Source organism: Botryllus schlosseri, chromosome 9 (genome assembly GCF_051294905.1).
Source record: "Botryllus schlosseri isolate E-star chromosome 9, Bs_hap1, whole genome shotgun sequence".
NCBI classification, from domain to species: domain Eukaryota; kingdom Metazoa; phylum Chordata; class Ascidiacea; order Stolidobranchia; family Styelidae; genus Botryllus; species Botryllus schlosseri.
Genome location: NC_137244.1, coordinates 23,226,253 through 23,246,382, shown reverse-complemented (window position 1 = coordinate 23,246,382; position 20,130 = coordinate 23,226,253). Strand labels below are relative to the sequence as shown.

Genomic DNA, 20,130 nt, shown 5'->3' with positions numbered 1-20,130 from the left:
GCCGAAGTCAAATATCCAATAATTACATTCAAGTTAAAGACAACTCACCGAACAACTGTCTTTTTCGTTTTTCAAATCCCCAACACACAATATTGGCGGCTTCGTTTTAAAAAACTGACCCAATTCTCTGATTGTGTTCACAGAGGAAGTTGTATACCCATGAATGCACACTTCAGGGTCCAATACCTTGAGGTCGACATTTTGAAGAATGCTGGTGACGGCCCTATTGTTTAGGTCACCTGCACAAGAAATCAGCAATTTAGCGATGGGAAACCAAGTACAAATTGAATATTCTCGTCCTACTGCACAGTGCACACTAGGGTTATGACTAGAGAAAAAATTCAAAATTTTGTGTGTCCTGTAATCACAAACGATGAACTTTTGTGTCCTGATTGCAAAATTACCAAAAGTTAAGACTGGTTAAACAAAAACCTCCCGCACAAAAATTTTCCAGTTTTCACGGTATGAAGGATAGGCCTAGGCTTTTTTTGTAGATACAGACTATATAATATATATACCGACTGATTTAAATTTAACTGACACAATTCAAATTGCGAAGATTTAAAATAGTATTTTGGTATATTTTGATCGCTCATATTGAATTATTCCTATCGTTTTCTTGCTTACTGTCAAAATTAAATAATTAATTAATAACTATTAATTTCGATTTTAGATGTAGACTGTATCGATCGTATAATTTCAATTTGTCTGACACAAATCGAGCTGGTTGTTCGAAAAGGCGAAAGTAGAACAACTCAACATATTTTCAGTGGTCTAGAAAACCGATTAGAGGAATATGATGAAAATTTGAAAATGTCATATCATGTGACTCAGCATCGGTTGATACTGGGTGACGGAATGGCGTTGTTGTGAAACTGCAAATTGCAATGAAGAGCAAGGGTTTTCATAAACCACAATACATTGGTTGCCAACATAATATTATCGATTCTTAAAGCATATATCAGAGTTCTTCAATCCAACATCCTCAACAAATCCAACTCTCAGCTACAAATTTGGAGATGATATGGTAAAATACTACGAAAACTTGGTACAATCCATCAAGCCAGGATTTCAAATGAAAATATTAGAAAGCCGAGGATGTAGCGATGATTTTAAGTTTATCTATGTGATGTGCAGAGCATGCCGCTCTTTCAGAGAAAATGGTAGATTACCACTAATCAAATGGCATAAACTTCCATCCCTACGCAATGCGAGATGGAGCTCAAGGGCTATAATTCCTTACTTCCAAGTCCCCAGATGGAGAGTAACTCTTGAGATATCATGCTTATTCCTCGCAAATGCGTGTCAGGAAGCCGGTATTCTTACCAGATGTCTATGGATGGAATATACTGGAGCCCGACCGTTTATCGGTTCGCCGATAATATCGGGACGATATCACACTTCGACAGAATTATCGGTATCAGCCATTGAAGCTGAAAAATCACCGGCAATTCTCGTGACGTCAAAACATGGCGGTAGGAAGTCAGAAAACTATAATCTTTGACCGCTAGGTTGAGAATATTGATATATATCACAAGCTTACACTTTACAGGTGTCCAGATGTAGCCTTTCTAGTTTATTTCATGTTCAAATCTAACAATGGCTGTAAAGATGTTCAAATAAATGCTCTGAAGCTTTGAAAATGTGCTTATGTATATCCAACTTCTTTTGAATATCGGCTGAATGTATTGGGGTTCTCGGTCAAGGTGTGAGATATCGGTTTTATCGGTATCGTCCAAAAAATCCAATATCGTCCGGGCTCTAGAGTATACCAAAGATTATTTGCTGCTATTTTTGCGCTCGAATGTCCTGCAGCGATAAAATGCCTTAAAATCCCATTGGAATTCGGATATTTCCGTTGTAGATGTCCCTGTCACTAACATAATAACAGAAAGAGAAGTCAAATTGATGGATGAACTGTACCAGAAGTACAAAAGGACATATATATGAAGATTAAATTTGTAGCAAAGAATACCTTTGAATCGTAAATTCTCTCTATATTTGGACCAGTGTCGAAAATTGAAGTTGGTTTGTGCGGGACCTTTTTTTGATTTGAACAAAATGATTATAATTTTTTAAATTTATACCAAAATGCTCATCAATTCTTTTTTTCTAGTCATAACCCTAGTGCACACGCCATCAATTTCAAAGTAGAAGCACTGATTGCAATGTCAAAAGACAAGTAATTTCGGACTCGGTGGCTGATCATCAGATTTTCAAATCGTATAAATTCACACTCTTCAACACGAAATATATGAAGTGGACCGTATGACAAGAATATTAGGAGTGATTTGCAGGATAGAACACGGTATAATAATATCAGATGAGATACTGGCAGAAAATTCTTTCTGAATTGTCAAACGATTAACGAAAGTAATTTACTTATAATAAATTTGCAATATGAACAGTGACTAAGCCAGGCAATGTGCTTCAAAATATTGGATTAATCTAGGCACTCAGGCATGTGCTTTAAAGTTCTTACGAGATGAAATTGTGAGTGAATAGTGCTCAAACCCACACAAATCAACCATGATGCAGCCTGCTTACTCCGTGGTTGGGGTAAAAGTCTAGTCGTTAAGAAATATACAAACACTCACTGACTCCCCATCCCATCGCAATGCAGGTCGAATCGTACGATACGGTTTCCCCATGCGGCAAACAAATCGGGCGCATATTTTGTGTGAACTGGACCTTATTCTTGAGCTGAATGGCAACGAGAAATCAATCATCACTCCACCAAATAATTATTTGTGCATTGTTTGGTAGATCCTGATACATCAACGCATGATCAATGTCACACTGATTTGGACGGTACAGTTCACGTCAATGGTAAGTAGTCTCACGTATTATCGTTGATGTCGTAGGGTTTTACTGAACGTATTTTGCGAAAGAGCCACGTTTAAATAAACAAGTTTCCAATAATGCAACAAAATGGAAAAATATCCTGACGCCTCATATTATGAATGCGATGGGTCTTGCCTGTACAGCGACGATCAACAATGCCGTCATCGCCGAGATAGTCATGAATATAATGTTCAGCCTCCGCGCATAAGAGTTCTCTTACGTTCTGCCTCGGATTTCTATGGTTGAAATTATCGCATGGTGACAGCGATGGGTGGTAAAATGAGGAAAGTGAATATTGATTGCAATGCCAAAATGCTCACTGTCAGGGTTTCTTATCCCATTTGCTAGAGCTAAATCTTTTCGGGTGGTTCCGCGGACCACTAACCACGGAATTTAGGGAGCCCATGACAAAAAATGCCTGACTACCAGTTGTAGTGCAATCTTTAGTATCTGGGACAGGTCTTTTATAGTTGTAGTTTTCAGATTGGCGTTTCAGAGACCCATTGAAATTAGTCAGCGAAACCATTAGTGGTCCAGGGACCCAGGTTAAGAACCCCTGTTTAATATGAATAGAACTTATGAGATTGCAGCCGCAGTGGTTAAATAACTGAGACCCTGTGAATAACAATATCCGCGATAGTCGAGATGAAGCAATTGATACCTCTAATATTGCGATGTCATTTTTTGGAAATCGATAATCCGGATGAACTATCGACTTTATCACGCTCGCTTGCTTCCTATTCGCTGAGTTGTAAAGTTCAACAAATCCCATGTAAACCGTGATACGGTCTTGTCTCACGCCGCTGTCTGATCTGCCAAATACATGACACAGTGTTAAACACATCCAAACGACGGAGGCGGTTTGATAAGCAAAATACAATTATACAAATAACCAGCCAATTCGCAAGTAGGCTATGCGCAATGTGAGTTAATGCAATAATGCAATGTAGTTCAGCATTTTTGATTACAGTTCTTTCCAGCATTCCTGGATCTACTTCTGTGTTGCAGCACTTGAGTGGGTTTTATTTTATCCACTTCCACTCCTTACTCGAGTGTGAGCATTTTTAGGCTTTTCCGACTTCTGCCTCAACAGTTTCCAAAGCCATACTACTTATTTTTCACGCTTTAAATTTGGTCAAATATAAAGTACTATGGTATTGACCTAGATTCGCATCATTGTCAAGAGTGAAATTGCCACAACAGGTGGGCGATGCCGACCCTGTATGCGAGTAACAGAATATCATTTCGAAAATTGCACCTGTTTTCATTGCCTATACTCAATCTGCGTTAAAGAAATCTGCGGGGCCTCAGCTACATCCAATTCTTAAGACTACTTAACGGAGTCCTTTTCAGGTCTTTTGTTTCTACATCTACTTCTAATTGAGTAAAATTTAAAGTAGTAGACTAATTTTTACTTGAGTGTATATCCACATGATAATTCGACTACAAACGGTGAATGGTTCGGAAAAACTAAGCTAGACTGCAAAAATGTACATATTATTGGCATAAACTTACTGTACACAATGCGCGGCTGTCAAGATATATTTCTCCGATATTAATGCACCGCCGCAAACACGTGGTGCCTCAAAGTACACCTATTAAAGAAAGAGCATTTAATTAAATGTAATGACTTAATCCCAACACTGGCGAAAGCACGAGGTACATGCCAACTACATAAGCAGACACATTGATCTGGTATTCACAGCTGCAGGTTAGCATTGTTTCAGTAGATATTGCTTGAATTTCGAATTGAAATGAACAAGAAACCACTCATAGCAGTTTTACACCCCTGAAGAGACTCTAGGAGGTACAGAACTTCAGTATACAATGAAATAATATATTCATATTGAATAAAAAAAATTTCCAGCTGACACTCGTCAGGGGTAATCGTCAGAAACTAGCAGAGAATTCAAAAGAACTCTATATATCAACAGCCCTACCACCAAGCGAGCAGATTACATCTTACACCTCTGTTTGAATTTAATAAAAAATGAGATACAGCATCATTCTTTTCTAGTATTTCCGTTATGCCTCGAGCTATTTGCTAATAAAACACCGCATTGTATCATTCATTGGGAATTGTAGCAATGTTATATGTACCTATGTGCACCATATACAATACGTATCCTTTATCATGTAGACATTCGAAATAGATATCCGTAAAAGCTGTCTTCCTTTAATTGCGGCTGTAAATAGAATAGACCACAATAACGTACCATCCACGGGAACTGCCCTAGTTCTGAATTTTCGCCGCCAATGATTCGACGAACAAAACTTCGACTTGACGCCGTAGGCCTGTTACACCACTCCCCAGTGGAGGATGTCTCTGCGCAGCACGCGTACGGGTTCTTGTACCGGTGTTCTTGGCCGGACGGACATGACGCTGCGGGAAATACGGAACATTTATGCCAATCACAGAGTATTTTAAGTTGAAATATTTTTCCTATGACCTCAAAAGCTTCTATAAATTCAAACAGCCTTTATCCCAGAATAACGACAAGATAGCTGTATGTAGGAGCATCAGGTGCATGGTGCAGTATTCAGGGGAGTATGGGTTTCTCTGAGCTAGTTTCACCGGTTTCCTGGAGGCGAAAACCCACACATATGGTAGGGAGGTAGCGTATTGGTAGCCCTACGTTCCACAGCTGCAACACCAATGGGTTGTGAGTTCAAGTACAACCGAGGTTGACTCCAGAAATTCCACCCAAGTGCTGCAGGTTCATCTAGGCTTATCCTTGTCATCTGATCCCCGTATGCGGTGTCTTACCGTGTCGTAGGCCATGTTACAAGCCGTCAGATTACAAATCATGATAAGCAATATTGGCCGGGTGGAAAATGACCATAGTAGTCGAAGCCCTCTGAATACCACAATCAGCAAATCAAGTTGTGGAGGTCTTCTACGTGAGATGGAAATTATTGTTTTGTAAGGTTACACACTTCTAGGCTTTGTACACTGAGAATTTTAATACGAACACAATTTTTATACAATAAAACGCTTCCAAAACTCGGTCAATTCGTAAGCGGACATCACAATGGGACTGTGTGACAAAGATTGACATCAGTTTACTAGAAAATGTATGGCTCATCCAGCTTACAATCAATATTAATACTATTACGAAGGTGCAGTGAGTCACCTGTATCACAATCCCGGTTCTTGCAATGTCTGGTCACCTGTTGCCCGGACTTCCCCTTCTTTTGAGTCCCATCACCACACGTTGCAGAACACGCTGACCAGTCTTATGAAAAAAGAAAGCGATTTAATTTCTGCAGGCTATATGACAGAGACAGACGCATCAACATTCGACCGTCTGGTTCTTTGGTTCAGGCCTTTCAGGATATGTCTTGAAGCAGTTACAAAAAAGAACTGCCAAGCAGACAAAAGAATCCGAAAAAAAACATTGACTTAACACATGAAAGGAGTGTCAGGATAATAAAACGACACAAATATGGCTTCCTTAATGAGAAAACTGTCAGAGGCATCAATGATATCTGTCATTTTACTCGAGTTCACAGTATGGCATCTATGAGGGTTACGATCAAAAGAGAAAAGGTGTTACTTCAGATTGTGAAACGGACCTTTTATTGCATATCCAGACTTACACATTAAAAAACATTCATAATTGTAGATCAGCGACTAAAATTGAACGGATATTACTTTCCACGAGCATTTCAAGTAGCTGGCTGTGGAATTAACAGAGAAATATAAATACCACGTGCCTTGCAGAACCATTACTGTAACATCTTGATATGCCTCAGAAGATAGATGGTAGACTAATAGAGAATCAAACATTTTTTAGTAATGAAAATGATTAAAAAAGTCCTGGATGATTTCGGGCAATCATAGGATACGGTATGGCCTATATACGACACAGCATATCTTGCATCGACTTCAATCTATTTCACGTAAAGCAATGATTTTATTTTTTTGGAAGCCTAATATTAATATCACTCAGCTTAGTTCAGTTTAGTAAAAATGTTATCAATTCGAAACGGCGCAAGATTGCAATGAAACAAAAAGCAACGCTATTTCCTAGTGCAATGCCAATATTGAGCTTTCAATCTCTCGTACATTTGATGTCAGTATTATTACGAAACAACGAATGCACATGAAGTCAATTTTCAACTGTGAATCTAGGCAATAAACCAATCCAGATACTGACAAGCTATGAAAAATGCTTACCGTCTGTACACTCCTTAATACTACATTGACGTGACTGCTCTGAATCCCCGGTACATTGCCCCGGTTCAGAACAAGCTCTTGTTCTGCTTTGTTCCCCATTCCCGCAAGTTTTATCGCAATCGCCCCACTTAGTCCAAGTCCCCCAAGAAGCTTAGATGGAAGAAAATTGCTATAACACTGTTGATCCAGTCACATCACAGTTTGAATAGTAGATCTAACAATATATGAACATCAGCAATTGGAAATGTTGATCTGTATATCAGATGATGAGTTGTGTTGGTGACAACACTTAATTGATTTGCAGGGGGTGCAAATGGACAAGACAAAGCAGATTTACACACTTGTCCTCAAACATGGATATATATATCATGGATTGCAATACTATGATCATTATAGCTTTCAATACAACATCCATTGTAGCAGTATATTTATTAAACTCGAAGACTTTTCGGGTGCCTCTTTTCAAGAGTTATCGGCCCACTAAACGGATTTAAACAGATTTAAAAGCAAAACCAAAAAGGCAAAGTATGACGCAACAATCAAAATCACAGACCATGAAATTCGCATCGTATCAATGGCAACAATAACAAACTACGAAGTATACGGACATACGGTACTATAGTAGCAGCACAATTTGTAAATAAACAATTACACGCACGGAACAACACGCACTAATGAGAAATTTGTAGGTTATAGAGGAAATCTTTCTGTCTGCATAAAATAGGTTTGCTCAACTGAATAATAGTAGACTCCAACACTTTTAAATGAAACACAGACCTGCCACGCGCAATGACAGTGAACATATTGTCATCATAGTGCTGTGCACAGGCAAGGTTTTCGCTCAGATGCTGACCGATTGACGAAGCATATGCTTGGTAATCATCATAGCAGTCTGTTTTTGCAGCCAATTTGCACTGACGTGCGAGCTCCGTGCGATCATTTGCGCATGTTTTTGACCGAATCAATTTTGGGATATGCTGCTTAATACGCTCAAACAATCTTTGAGATGTACGTCCTACATACCTACTATCACAGTGGCACTTGTATTGTCTGTGATTTTGATTGTTGCGTCATACTTTGCCTTTTTGGTTTTGCTTTTAAATCTGTTTAAATCCCTTTAGTGTGCCGATAACTCTTGAAAAGAGGCACCCGAAAAGTCTTCGAGTTTAATAAATATACTGCTACAATGGATGTTGTATTGAAAGCTATATTCAAGTTCTGTACCACGAACCAGCTATTTAACTATGATCATTATTAATCACCTATGATGCTTCAATGCAGCTCTAGAGGCTTAAGTGCTCGACTATGACCAAGACCTCAACTAATTATGGCCAATACGAACAAAATACCAAAGTATCTTTCAAATCTCTAGTGACCAATTACCATTCAACTATGTACACTGTACATTAAACAGATCTGCAAACCCTTTTCGTCACAATGATATCAATCAAGAAGAAAATAATCCACACGATGTTGGCGATATACTTGATGATTCAAATGCATATCCTACCATCGCCACCTCCACCTCCATCGCCACAATCTCCGCATGTTTTGCGGCAGACTTTACGGATAGAAGGAAAATTGCATTGTTGAAAACCCTTACGACGTTCGCAATCGGTGCGGACGTCATTGCAATCTGTAAAAAATATCGAGACCGAGAATATATAAACTATTTCACATCAGCTTCAAAGATAGGCTCAAACACATTCCGCATAGAAAAATGGAGACTTAATCAAAGGTATTATAATCTCAAAACAGCATATTAGAGCAGCACAACATCTAACGTTGATGGATTTTCAAGCCTCGCAATAGTAAGGGGATAGAGTTACAAACAAACCTTCATGTTCTCACCTGGACAATCAGGTTTATTACACGTACGAGTTTTTTTCAGATCTCCCTCACAAGCCCCTGGCCCCTTGCAGACCCTGATACTCTCCTGCATACCCTGTCCACAAGTCACGTCACAGTTGGTCCAACTGCTCCAACTTCCAAGTACCCCTACATACAGTGAATTGCCATACAATAGATATATGCGTCAAATCTTACAATATAAAAGACAGACACAATATCTGGTTTCTCGACTCGCAAGGTACATTTTTGCCAACAGGCATTTTTATTTTTACAAGAAACTCTGTCGGTTTTGGTGGTTCAACTACCAACGCAAGTGGCTTTAGTCATTACTGCTACCTTTTAAATCTAGTCAATAAGAATCAAAATTTGTAATACATTTTCATTGATTTGAACAGAGAAATATTCAGGGTTTTACTGACTCAAAAGTCGCGATCTTTTTGTGACTCGAATTGACTCGAGTGATTATCTTAACTGGCTCGCACTGGCGGCTTTTTCCGAAAAATTTAGCTTCACTTTTCGCTTGTAAAAAACACCACCTTAATAGGATGCGAAACCAATAAGTAGTGTATAGTTGGATTCAGTACTTCAACGCCTAACCAACAACGCCTAACCAACTACGCCATGAAGTTGGATGACAGCCGAGCATGTATGTATATAATCAAGAAGGCGAGGAACCTTGTTGTAAAAATAGACATGTTTCTATTAGTTTTCTATGGAGTATACAGCGTATACCTAGTGCTAATAAGCTCGTGCTAGTCACAGCAATAGACATTAGACATCTCTTCTTTCAAACAAGCCGTGAGTGACCACTTTTACTCAACTAATTCGATCGATACTATTAAAACACAGTGAAGCCTTTCACCATATACTGCAGTGAACCAATTACTTTACATTGCTATACATACATGCTCGGTTGCCTTGCTCTCGTCTAGCTACATGGCGTAGTTGGGTAGGCATCGAAGTACTGAATCCATCGATACATTACTAATTGGTTTCGCGTCCCATTAAGGTCGTGTTTTTCAGATTTGAAAACTGAAGCTAAATTTTTCGGAAAAATGAGCCAGTTAAATGGAAAATGACTCAACTTGAGGCAATTTGCGTATTACCCGTCATGTACTCGAGTCATTTCGCATGTCTCGACCATGTCACATCACATCTTCCGTTTTTTCTTAGTAGAATTCAGCAGCATCATTTCCGATTCCAATTGAATAAAGCTATTGACTATTTAAACCAACTGTGCATAAAATTTAAATTTTTGTAAAGATATGGTTTCTGAGGAAAATATACTGTACTCAAACTCCCAAGGTAAGTTAAAAGGAAAGATTTTAATTAGTGTAGGGCACTAGAAAATAACATTCTGTTGCCAATGGGCATCTCATCTGTGTAAGCGTACCCCGTACACAGATAATTTTTCCACATTCACCTGAGCACTGTTTGATTTCACAAGTGGTGGTTTCCGTATCAGATCCGGGACAAGTCCCCTCAATCGAACAAGTCCGAGTACGTGACTTGGTCCCGGGGCCGCATGTCTCACTGCATGTGTCGTATGGTCCCCAGTTGCTCCATTCACCATCACTTGAGCCTGCAACATAACCACTAGTTCACGCTTTGTTAATCATGGACTTTGCTTTTATCTAGCGTTGAGTCTCATATGCAACAAACATTGTACAGTCCAAACACACTACGAATAATACTAATTCCTGCAAAGTGGCTACATAATTCTGTAATCAAAGCATTATTGTAGAGTGTTAAGATGGCTATTGTTACATTGGCAAACGCATCATTGATCAGGCTTGGTCAGCGATACTCGATAATATAAAATACTTTAAACACTGCTCTTTTCACAGATCTACTAGGCAGTAAGCACAAAAGAACACCCTATCATATGATGATGGAACGAGATTTGTTTCAAGCAATGTGGTCCCACTGCCACAAAATGCAATACACGAATTGCCTCAAATCATACACTGCATTCGTGCAATATCACCTTGTAAGTGTTACACATATCCAGCAATTTTGTGCGGATCAGGCGCAAAGCCTTGCGCTAAACATATCGCTAACTATACAGGTACAAGCAAAGTATATGATGAGACTCTTTGAGATAAAAAAAAGTTATCAATTACCCTTTTCTGTGATTTGACGATACTCCCGCATACATGCATGTTTTGGGAATACTCAGTTTTATCAAAACGGTGCATTCAATTTGGCATCAAAGCATTGCGGTACTTGGTTTCTGTCAGTTGCGAGTTGTCATAATTGTAAAAAATTTGACATTTTCAAGCGGAGAAGAATTTACGTACCTTCACATGTTTCACAAGATACCGGGCAATCTTTTTTAATACTTGGATAAATGCAGTGACCAAACTCTTTGTGTTCAGAACAGCGAACTTGTGGATTATCTGTACAGTCTCCACCTACCAAGACAATAAATGAAGTTTTGGAAATGTTTTAAAACGGCTGCACAGAACTGCTGCTGGCAAGATCTTTCCAGCTTACATGACCTAGCCACACATCTTAACTGATTTATATATAAAATCAATACCAGACCTTCGTGCCATTGATATTACTACTATGTGACGACACCATATCATGGCTATTGCAGGGTCTGAATAGAGTCCAGGGGTTCTTGCTTTTTTGATTGCGGACCCATTCAAGTTTCATGAACTGTTGTGCGTACCCCAAAAATTTTAGAAGCCAATCACGACACGATCATCGCGTCAAGCTCAAATTTTATTTCTGCTATTCTAAGCCTAAAATAAGATAACTACCGACTATGAAAGGTAGTCACAGTTCCACTCACGACACCATTCTCAAAGGATAATTTGGTTTCTTGATGAGGTATTGCCCTTTCATGAACCCCCGAAAACTAGTTCACAGACCTCTAAGGGGTCCATGGACCCCGGTTTCAGGGCTCCTGGAACAGACCAATTCACGATATTCTGTTATATACCGGTCCAGTATATACCATTGGAAAACTGCAAAGTTCAACAGTTTATCATGGTGAATGGTCATGATGCATCAGACAATATCTACAAAATTTTCAAAATGGGGCGAAAATAAGAAAACTGTGTGCTAGGTGTGTCCATGACCATGACACTAAAAGTGAAACGAATTGAAGACTGTTGTCGATTCGATGTCACAAAATTGAATTATTGCCAAGCATATGAGCCAGATATGACCAAATGATAATAATCAGAACTTCACCGTTACAAGCTTGTTTGTTACAATCCCGTGATTCCATAGATGACCCAGAACATTGACCCGGCTTTGAGCATGTTCTCGATCGTGATTGGGTTCCCACGTTGCATTCTTTTGAGCACGTTCCCCAATCTGACCACTGAGACCATGTAGGAGTACTACCTCCACCTCCTGTCATAGTTAGTTGAATTCATATGATACAAACACTTTTCACTTTTATATGAACGGATTCCAAGCTGTTTGACAATAGGAGTCAACCCTAGTCCAATGCTGTTGCAACCATACACACATACAACTACGGTATCCTACACAAAAATGCAGGATGAAATATTAAGTAAATGGATTTAATATTCAACATTATAATTCCATACCGAAGATAGCTTGGGTTAAGCAATAATTCAACCACATATTGGGCAACATACCATCTACAACACACTTATCCATCTGCGGTAACAAATACACATAACCTCACAACTGCCAACTATTCAGTACTGTAAAAATAGTACAAATGAAATCATTACTTTTCAAGATAAAGTCACTTCAAAAACACAACCACAGAATAGAGTCATTCATTTAAAACAATCCTACCCAAGTCTTTAAATGAATAAGAATGACAGTATTGTGAAAATAACTTGGTCTCTTTGTATCAGTAAAAGATATCAAATAGGCGGTTTAGAGAATTGATGATATTCACATACGATATGCGCATATTAAGCAGTATATTAGCAAAGTCATCGGCCTGTAATATTCAAATACTTAATTTGAATCAACCAACTCTACTCAACGATAGTAGTCAATGTCAAGCAGTCCAAACTGTGATACTTTGAAAATTTCAACGATAAAAAGACTTACCTCCGCACCCACCACACGATGACGGGCACTCTCTTTTAATCCATGGATTATTGCAATGGCCAGATAGTGCTTGCCAATAACAGTAGTATAGTGGATTATCTGTACAGTCACCTGTCAAGACAACAAATGAAGTCTTGGAAATGTTTCAACAAGGCTGTACACTGTACAGAATACAGAAATTGTGTCAGCATTCCAGGCCTTCACCAGTCACAGTCATCCTTCTATCACGAGTGATTTTTATATCAAATCGATATAAGACCTTCTGTGCCAATGATATTACCAGCATATGCAATGACAAAATACAATGGGAACAACAGGGTTTGAATAGACCAATAGCCGAGCTCCTGGCATACTGGTATATACTGTTATATCAAAATGGGTTTACAATGTGGTGAAAATACAGTGAACTGTGTGCTAGTTTAACCATGAACATAACACCAATACTGAAAGTCGAATGAAATGGAGACTCGTGTCAAATGTGTGTCAACAAAACTGAATTAATGTCATGTTCCTGTAATTGTAAATAAAATGAATATGTATAACACTAGGGTTATCATATATGTCCATAGTCCAGTAATCTGACTTTTATGATTTGTAAAAAGTGTCCCCCTACCCGGGTTTTAAAATATGGTAACCCTATATAATACTGAAAGATGTAACATCTCCATAAAAATTCAAGTCAGATTATTTCGCATTACAGCAGTCGAGTAGATGTATTAGATTTGACCAAATGATATTAATAAGAACATTACCGCTGCATGCTTGTTCGTTACAATCACGTGAATCTAGAGACGACCCAGAGCATTGTCCTGACTGTGAGCATGTTCTCGATCGCGATTGGGTTCCACCGCCACATTCTTTTGAGCATGTTTCCCACTCTGACCATTGAGACCATTTAGGAGTAGGAGTACCACCTCCTTCGTTCCCTGTGATAGTCCAGTTCATATCACATAATCAATTGCCATTGATATATATACAGATTCAAAACTGGTTGACTAAAATAGTCAATCCCAATCCAATGATGGCAGAGTCATAGACACGACTAACAAAAAATGCTGTTAAGAAATATTCCATAAGTGGATTCACACTTATATCCATCAACAGTAACACGTAAGACATAACCTCAAAAATGCTAAAATATACTCTGAAGAAATAGTATTAAATATTACAAATAGAGGTATTGCATTTGAAGATATATCCAAACCACTGCAAATAGAGTACTAAGTTGGGAACAGAAAGGCGACATTGTGGAATTAGATTTTCCACTCTGTGTATCAATAAAAAGTACATACAAGTTTCAATCGAAACAATGTACAAAACCACGGAATCAAAGCATTCTGGTACAGGGTATTTATCAGCCCCATCATCATCATCATTGGTTAATTAGCAATTTTATCAGTTCAATACACCACAAAAATGTGATACAATGAAAAGACAGGAAGTCGTCGAAGCGACTTGGAGTAGTCTATGGAATCAGACACCCACCTTGGCCGAGGCGATGTAAAGAGGAGGCATGCACACCGAATGAAAAGTAAAGAAGATAGTATAGAAAAAAGCAAGCAACAAGAAATGGATGGTACGTCATGGAAGGCAAGATCGATTGGTCAGTTGTGTTCCGGTAATCTTGAGGATGGACTAATATTCATTCAGTAGTAATTGCTTGAATTTCGACTGCCAAGTTATTATTGTTGTCAGAATTTGGCATTAGCAGACAGAGAAAATTTACCTACCTCCACATACTCCACAAGATACTGGACACACTTCCCTTACATATGGGAAAATACATTGACCGTTCAGAAACCCTTGATAACACTGGAATGGTGTATTCTCTGTACAGTCTCCGCCTGCGAAGTCAACAAATTAAGTCTCATTATCGAGGATATAGGTGTTGTGGATCGTCTACTCCAGGGATTTCAAATTCAATTTCAGTAGGCCTGATTCAAACCTTTTAAGCACTTTCGGGCAGAACCAGTGAAATCAAGCACAATTTGTTTGATCACCAATAAATGACCATTCGAATTCGATTCTGGGTCGCGACATGGCAAAGGTTATCGAAGTTCCGCACAGAACCAACTCACCACTATAAAGTAAGTGTCAGATATAATATATTTGTTTAACCCAATTAACATACTTCGGAATTGTACATTTTAGGGATAGAATCGACCATTGCCTTGGTAAGACCGGCTACCATATTATCTGAGACGCTATATAGCAATGTCACCACGGATATTTATAGTATGCAGCCTACATGCAGCGGTTTACCATTGGCATTTTTGCATATATTGTTGCTCTGTTCCTTAAGACTCTGAACTGAGGGTAGACTATTCTACCTTCTTCGAATTTGTCACTGACTTGTTACTAATGGTGATGGGTGTCAAAACAAAGCATTGTTGTTGGATGACTAAATGATGCATATGAAAATGTGGTAGTGTCGCAAGCATTTTTTCATTTACTAGACATTGCTTGGCGGGCGGGATGAATTTGTCTGGTGAGTTGGATCAGACGCGCTGGCCGTATGTTTGACACCCCTTATCTACAAATTTTCCATCTGACCAAACAATTTCTGCCACAGAAAAGGAAATTTTTGTTAGAGAAGGACCGGTGTTTCAAGTTATTACATATCTAGTCGTATGTAGAGGGTTGTATATACAGCGAGTTGATAAAAGGCCTTAAAAAAATAACAATATTGGTCGACCTCTGTTGATGTTCTCGCTGTGACCTAGTATAATATACAGATCCACCATCAGTCACAGAAATATTGTCGACCCCGATAACAACAGTATCCGTGCTTGATCAGCATCACTTGACAATCCCTCCAGATTGAGTAAGCCTAGATATCTAGCAGTAAACACTTACCGTTATTTGTTGGACAGTTCCCACAAGATCTTTGACAAACAGATTGGAAAGATGAACATTGACCGTATTGCTTTATCAGTGCACATTGATCCCACAAATCAAAACAACCTAAAATTGTATATCGTTCAAAGAATCCTCTTGTGATAATATATATTGGAAGACGAGGGTTGCATTTTATGAAATATGATATATGAGGATATGGTGACCGGTGTTCAAAGGGTTCCCTCAGTCAGTGTGAGGAGTTCCGTAGAGGTCGAGACGCACACTCAACCAGGGTTGTAACCAAGTCACAAGGCTCCGAGTCGCAAGTCAATCTCACTTTTATAGTTTTGAAACGAGTCAGGCCGAGTCATTTTCAATTCAACACCGATTCAAGTCAGTGTTCTGAGTCATGGTATTATGACTCGAGTCCGAGTCCAAGTCATTACGTTGACTGCTCAGTGCTCAGTTTCCAGTTAAAGTCTTGTCAAACCCACTTTTTATAAATCTGTTTGGCATACGTAATGGTCGGCATCAGGGTTGTAATGACTCGAGTCGCGATTTTCTGATGACTCGACTTGACTCGACTCATTTTCGAGACTCAGGCGGCCAAGACCGACATTTATTTGTAAGTTCGAAGAATTGTTAAGTAGCCACACTATTGGTATTTCGTCTATTGGTGACGGTACTAGAAAATGCGACCAGAAACTGTTAAAAGTGAGAAAAATTGGTATATTATGAATGCGACCCGTTCGATATCACCAAACAGAGTTATAAAGTGGGTTTAACAAGACCTAAACTTGAAACTGAGCAGTCAACACAGTGACTTGAACTCAGACTCGAGTCATAATACCATGACTCAGACTCGACCCTCTGCTCGCTGACTCAGATTCGGACTTGACTCAGCGGTGAATTGAATATGACTCGACTTGACTCGAGTCAAAACTAGAAAAGTGAGATTGACTTGTGACTTGGTTAAAACCCTGGTTCGCATTTATAGTATACTAATTTTCCTCACTTTTAGCAGTTTCTGGTCGCATTTTCAAGTACCAGTACCAATAGACGAAATTCCAATATCGTGTTTACTTTACTATTCTTCGAAACTACTATGAAATATTGGTCTTGGCCGTCTCGAGTCATATGACCTGGTTTGAGTCATGCGAAATAACTCTAGTACAAGTCGAGTCAATCTGTATTTTGAGAAAATCACTCGAGTCAAGTCGAGTCATCAGAAAATCGTGACTCGAGTCGGACTCAAGTTATTACAACTCTGCACTCAACTCATATACATGATTTGAGATAACATGTCCATCTTGGCCTGCATTGGTTGCAGGCGATTAGGCTTGATTAGTAGTCCATTTGTGACTGTTGTGGTGGTACGTCGTGTGCAGTGGAGCACTCATCCGAGGATGGCAATTTTATCTCCAATATTATTAAGCTCATTTGTAATTCAACAATTGGTATCACGCTGTTGCGTTTCAACTGAACAATACAATGACGCTTCCCAATGTGCAATGTGCAATGAGCAATCTGTTTCTGTGTGGCAACAGTCTAATAGAAGTATCATAATCTTGGGTCACAATAAATTTGATCAAGTTAATAATACATATATGTACTATCTATAATTTAAACCATAGCTACACATATACTTATCGGTATTTTCATAGCCACACACAATTGTCTGTATACAGAATATAAAGAATTTCCCACACTAACCTTGAGAAGATACCCAATGGCAAAGTATCAGGATTTCAAAGCAAAGTAGTATCATGTCATGTTTCAGCATCTTCACACTTCACCACTAAGAATGAAAATTAGGTGATTATGACAGGTGACGAAGGTTTTCAAATCTATTCTCTAAAACAGACTACGAAGTAAATCTTACAAAAATATCTGGGCTCAATATTTCTTTTTACCAAGTACTAATTATTCCATGTAAATGATAACATGATAGGGAACGGCTTATCTCAATTTTCTCAAACACCCCAGAAGATCCTATCGCCCCCTTCCTTTTTATTAGTTTTCGTAGACCAAATACTTGTTTATACACAAAAATGCTTCCTTTGCATCATTTCAATAAGTGAAATCTTCAGCCATGCAGTGTAGCAGAAACTGAATCATAAGATCCGGTGCCATTTTTAAAATAGCGCTGCATTTCATCAATCATGATCTGCATGAATCTACAAGAGAGATGCAGTTGAAATTTACAGAGTTAATGACTGGTAAACACGAGGAATGCATCAAACCAGACTAGCATTACCTCCACTTCAACTTAAGCATTATATGAAACTACTTTGTGCAGCATCCCATCATCATAACTAATGATTGTTGAATTTCAGATATACCCAAGTTGACCCTGACTAAATAAAACGTTTAATCTACATGCCCTGATGACTATTTAAATTAAGCAACTCAATTTTATATGGATTTCCAATTCTATGTTAGCATATTCTGTACTGAATACAAATGCCAATCAATGAATAAAAATATTCAGCTACTCTCTTTATAAGCAAAAGGGAACACTACAAGCAGACTGGATATTCAGGCCTATTTGAAAAAGTGACGGACTTATGAATATAACACTTTGCGTGAGAAAACAATATTTACTTTAAGTGGAATTTTTCTTACATATACACCGGAGGCACTCAACCACAAGGAGATAGACAGATAAACAATCACAAAAATAAACTGTTGGTTTTCCTAGCCTTAGGGTTAATTTGTGAAGAATTAATTGCTGCAAAACCTCTTGAAAAATGCAATTTCTGGGGATTTCCCATCTTGTTTTCTCATGTGAAACCGTTTATAAATTGCTACATTTTTGGAGACCTACGTCCGCAAAATAAGTCCCTTCAGAGAGAGATGATTTGCATTCTTTATAGTACGAATTTTCTATGGCACCCATGAACACTGGCCAACTATTTTTAATATCATGCTTACATCCTATACAAAGAGATGGTTATATTGGTTTATAGTACAGCATTGTAACATGGCAAGTAACATGATGTTGATCACAATAGCATTAGTTCTAATTTGGCGAATTGTACAAATGTTCTGGTGTTGCGATAGAGTATAAGGTTCAAGCTTTTAATAAAAATTGAATCCGAGGCATTGAAAAGAAAAGCTCTGGTTAAAATAATGTAACCATTACTATTATCATGCTGAGGTATGTGAAAGAGCATCATCATACTCAACTGCATAGCTGTATCCAAAACTTAGCATTCCCACGTCAAGTGACATGCAGGATCACAAAACTTTCCCCAAATAGCTACAAATATCCAAATGGGTACATTATATGCGTTTTCAATGTCAACTGCATCTTCATCCAGCAATGATTCCATCTTTGACTTGAGCTCGCGGAAAGTTGCGCTAATTGTCAAAAGCAAAAGGTGGGTTGGCGATAACAAATCATCGATTTTCAACTGATTCTTGCTGGCTGTGCAAGAATTGGAGAAAAATTATTTGCAGCGTGAAAGTGCAATCTCTTTGTGAAAAGACTGATGTTGACATCAACCATTTTATGAAATTGAGTTACCTATTGTACAAGTTGAGATGAATCTTCGATAGTATTCAAGATTCAAGAAAAATATCATGGTTGCTGAGTGACTCCGATCACGTGTTCAAACAGAGCATTATCATATCGATAATGCGGCAATAGTTACATCAGCAATACTATATCTACCACAATTTCTATGCAGTTCTGAATCTGACTTGATGGATTATAGTGAGCTTAATCACCACACCTATGTAAAGCCATATCTTGGTCATGTTCAACTTATAAACAATGTGAAAAACATAGACATGGCCTAGATATGACCTAAAAATTATGAACATTTTACAGAAACTTTTCTTTTAATCAATTTGAAAAATGGATGTCAAAATATGAAAACATGGACTTGGGGATTCCACCGCGACAAAATACTGAATCGCACTTTCAATGCTTGTCAAAGAACTTGCAGAATATATAGTATTCCTAGATATGGATGTCGAATATCTATCCTAATTTTTTACAATCCAAAATCTGTGATCCATACATCACCATAATCCATGGAATAACAAGCTTATCTCTCTGTCACACAATCTGTCTGCTTGTCTTAGCTGTCAAAGTCTTATCTGAAAACACATACGTATCAAGGCTATCAATTAACCTTACCTATACCTAAAGTTATTGTAGAACATATGGCAGGCATGACATCGATAATAGACCACTCTTAAATTAATAGGCATTGCATGTAGCAACTATATAATAACGACGACATTGCAATAGATCTATAATGGACGTTGGACATGCTTTCTTAAACTCGTAAACTGAAAATGGTCCAATGCACAGCAGGATTATAAATAAATTGGTACCTTTTCGGTGTCATGTAGGC

At 38.4% G+C, this 20,130-nt stretch overlaps 1 protein-coding gene across 2 annotated transcripts in view; it reads right to left on the bottom strand.

The window, feature by feature from the left end:
* Positions 1–20,013, bottom strand: part of LOC145445974 (uncharacterized) — a 20,530-nt gene extending 517 nt beyond the window's left edge. The window contains exons 1-18 of one of the 2 annotated variants that reach the window (XM_080324144.1): positions 18,953–20,013; positions 17,477–17,561; positions 15,782–15,889; positions 14,656–14,769; positions 13,670–13,851; positions 12,926–13,031; positions 12,080–12,244; positions 11,176–11,289; positions 10,299–10,457; positions 8,876–9,022; positions 8,535–8,660; positions 7,025–7,174; positions 5,979–6,080; positions 5,061–5,227; positions 4,360–4,439; positions 3,506–3,656; positions 2,598–2,703; positions 49–239 (exon numbers count right to left, since the gene is read on the bottom strand). In XM_080324144.1, coding sequence (XP_080180270.1) covers positions 49–239; positions 2,598–2,703; positions 3,506–3,656; positions 4,360–4,439; positions 5,061–5,227; positions 5,979–6,080; positions 7,025–7,174; positions 8,535–8,660; positions 8,876–9,022; positions 10,299–10,457; positions 11,176–11,289; positions 12,080–12,244; positions 12,926–13,031; positions 13,670–13,851; positions 14,656–14,769; positions 15,782–15,889; positions 17,477–17,546 — 2,238 coding nt within the window. In that variant the 5' untranslated portion in view covers positions 17,547–17,561; positions 18,953–20,013. Of the gene's footprint in view, positions 1–48; positions 240–2,597; positions 2,704–3,505; positions 3,657–4,359; positions 4,440–5,060; positions 5,228–5,978; positions 6,081–7,024; positions 7,175–8,534; positions 8,661–8,875; positions 9,023–10,298; positions 10,458–11,175; positions 11,290–12,079; positions 12,245–12,925; positions 13,037–13,669; positions 13,852–14,655; positions 14,770–15,781; positions 15,890–17,476; positions 17,562–18,952 lie in introns of both variants that reach the window. The other variant, XM_080324145.1, reaches the window with a different exon arrangement.
* Positions 20,014–20,130: the final 117 nt, after the last annotated feature.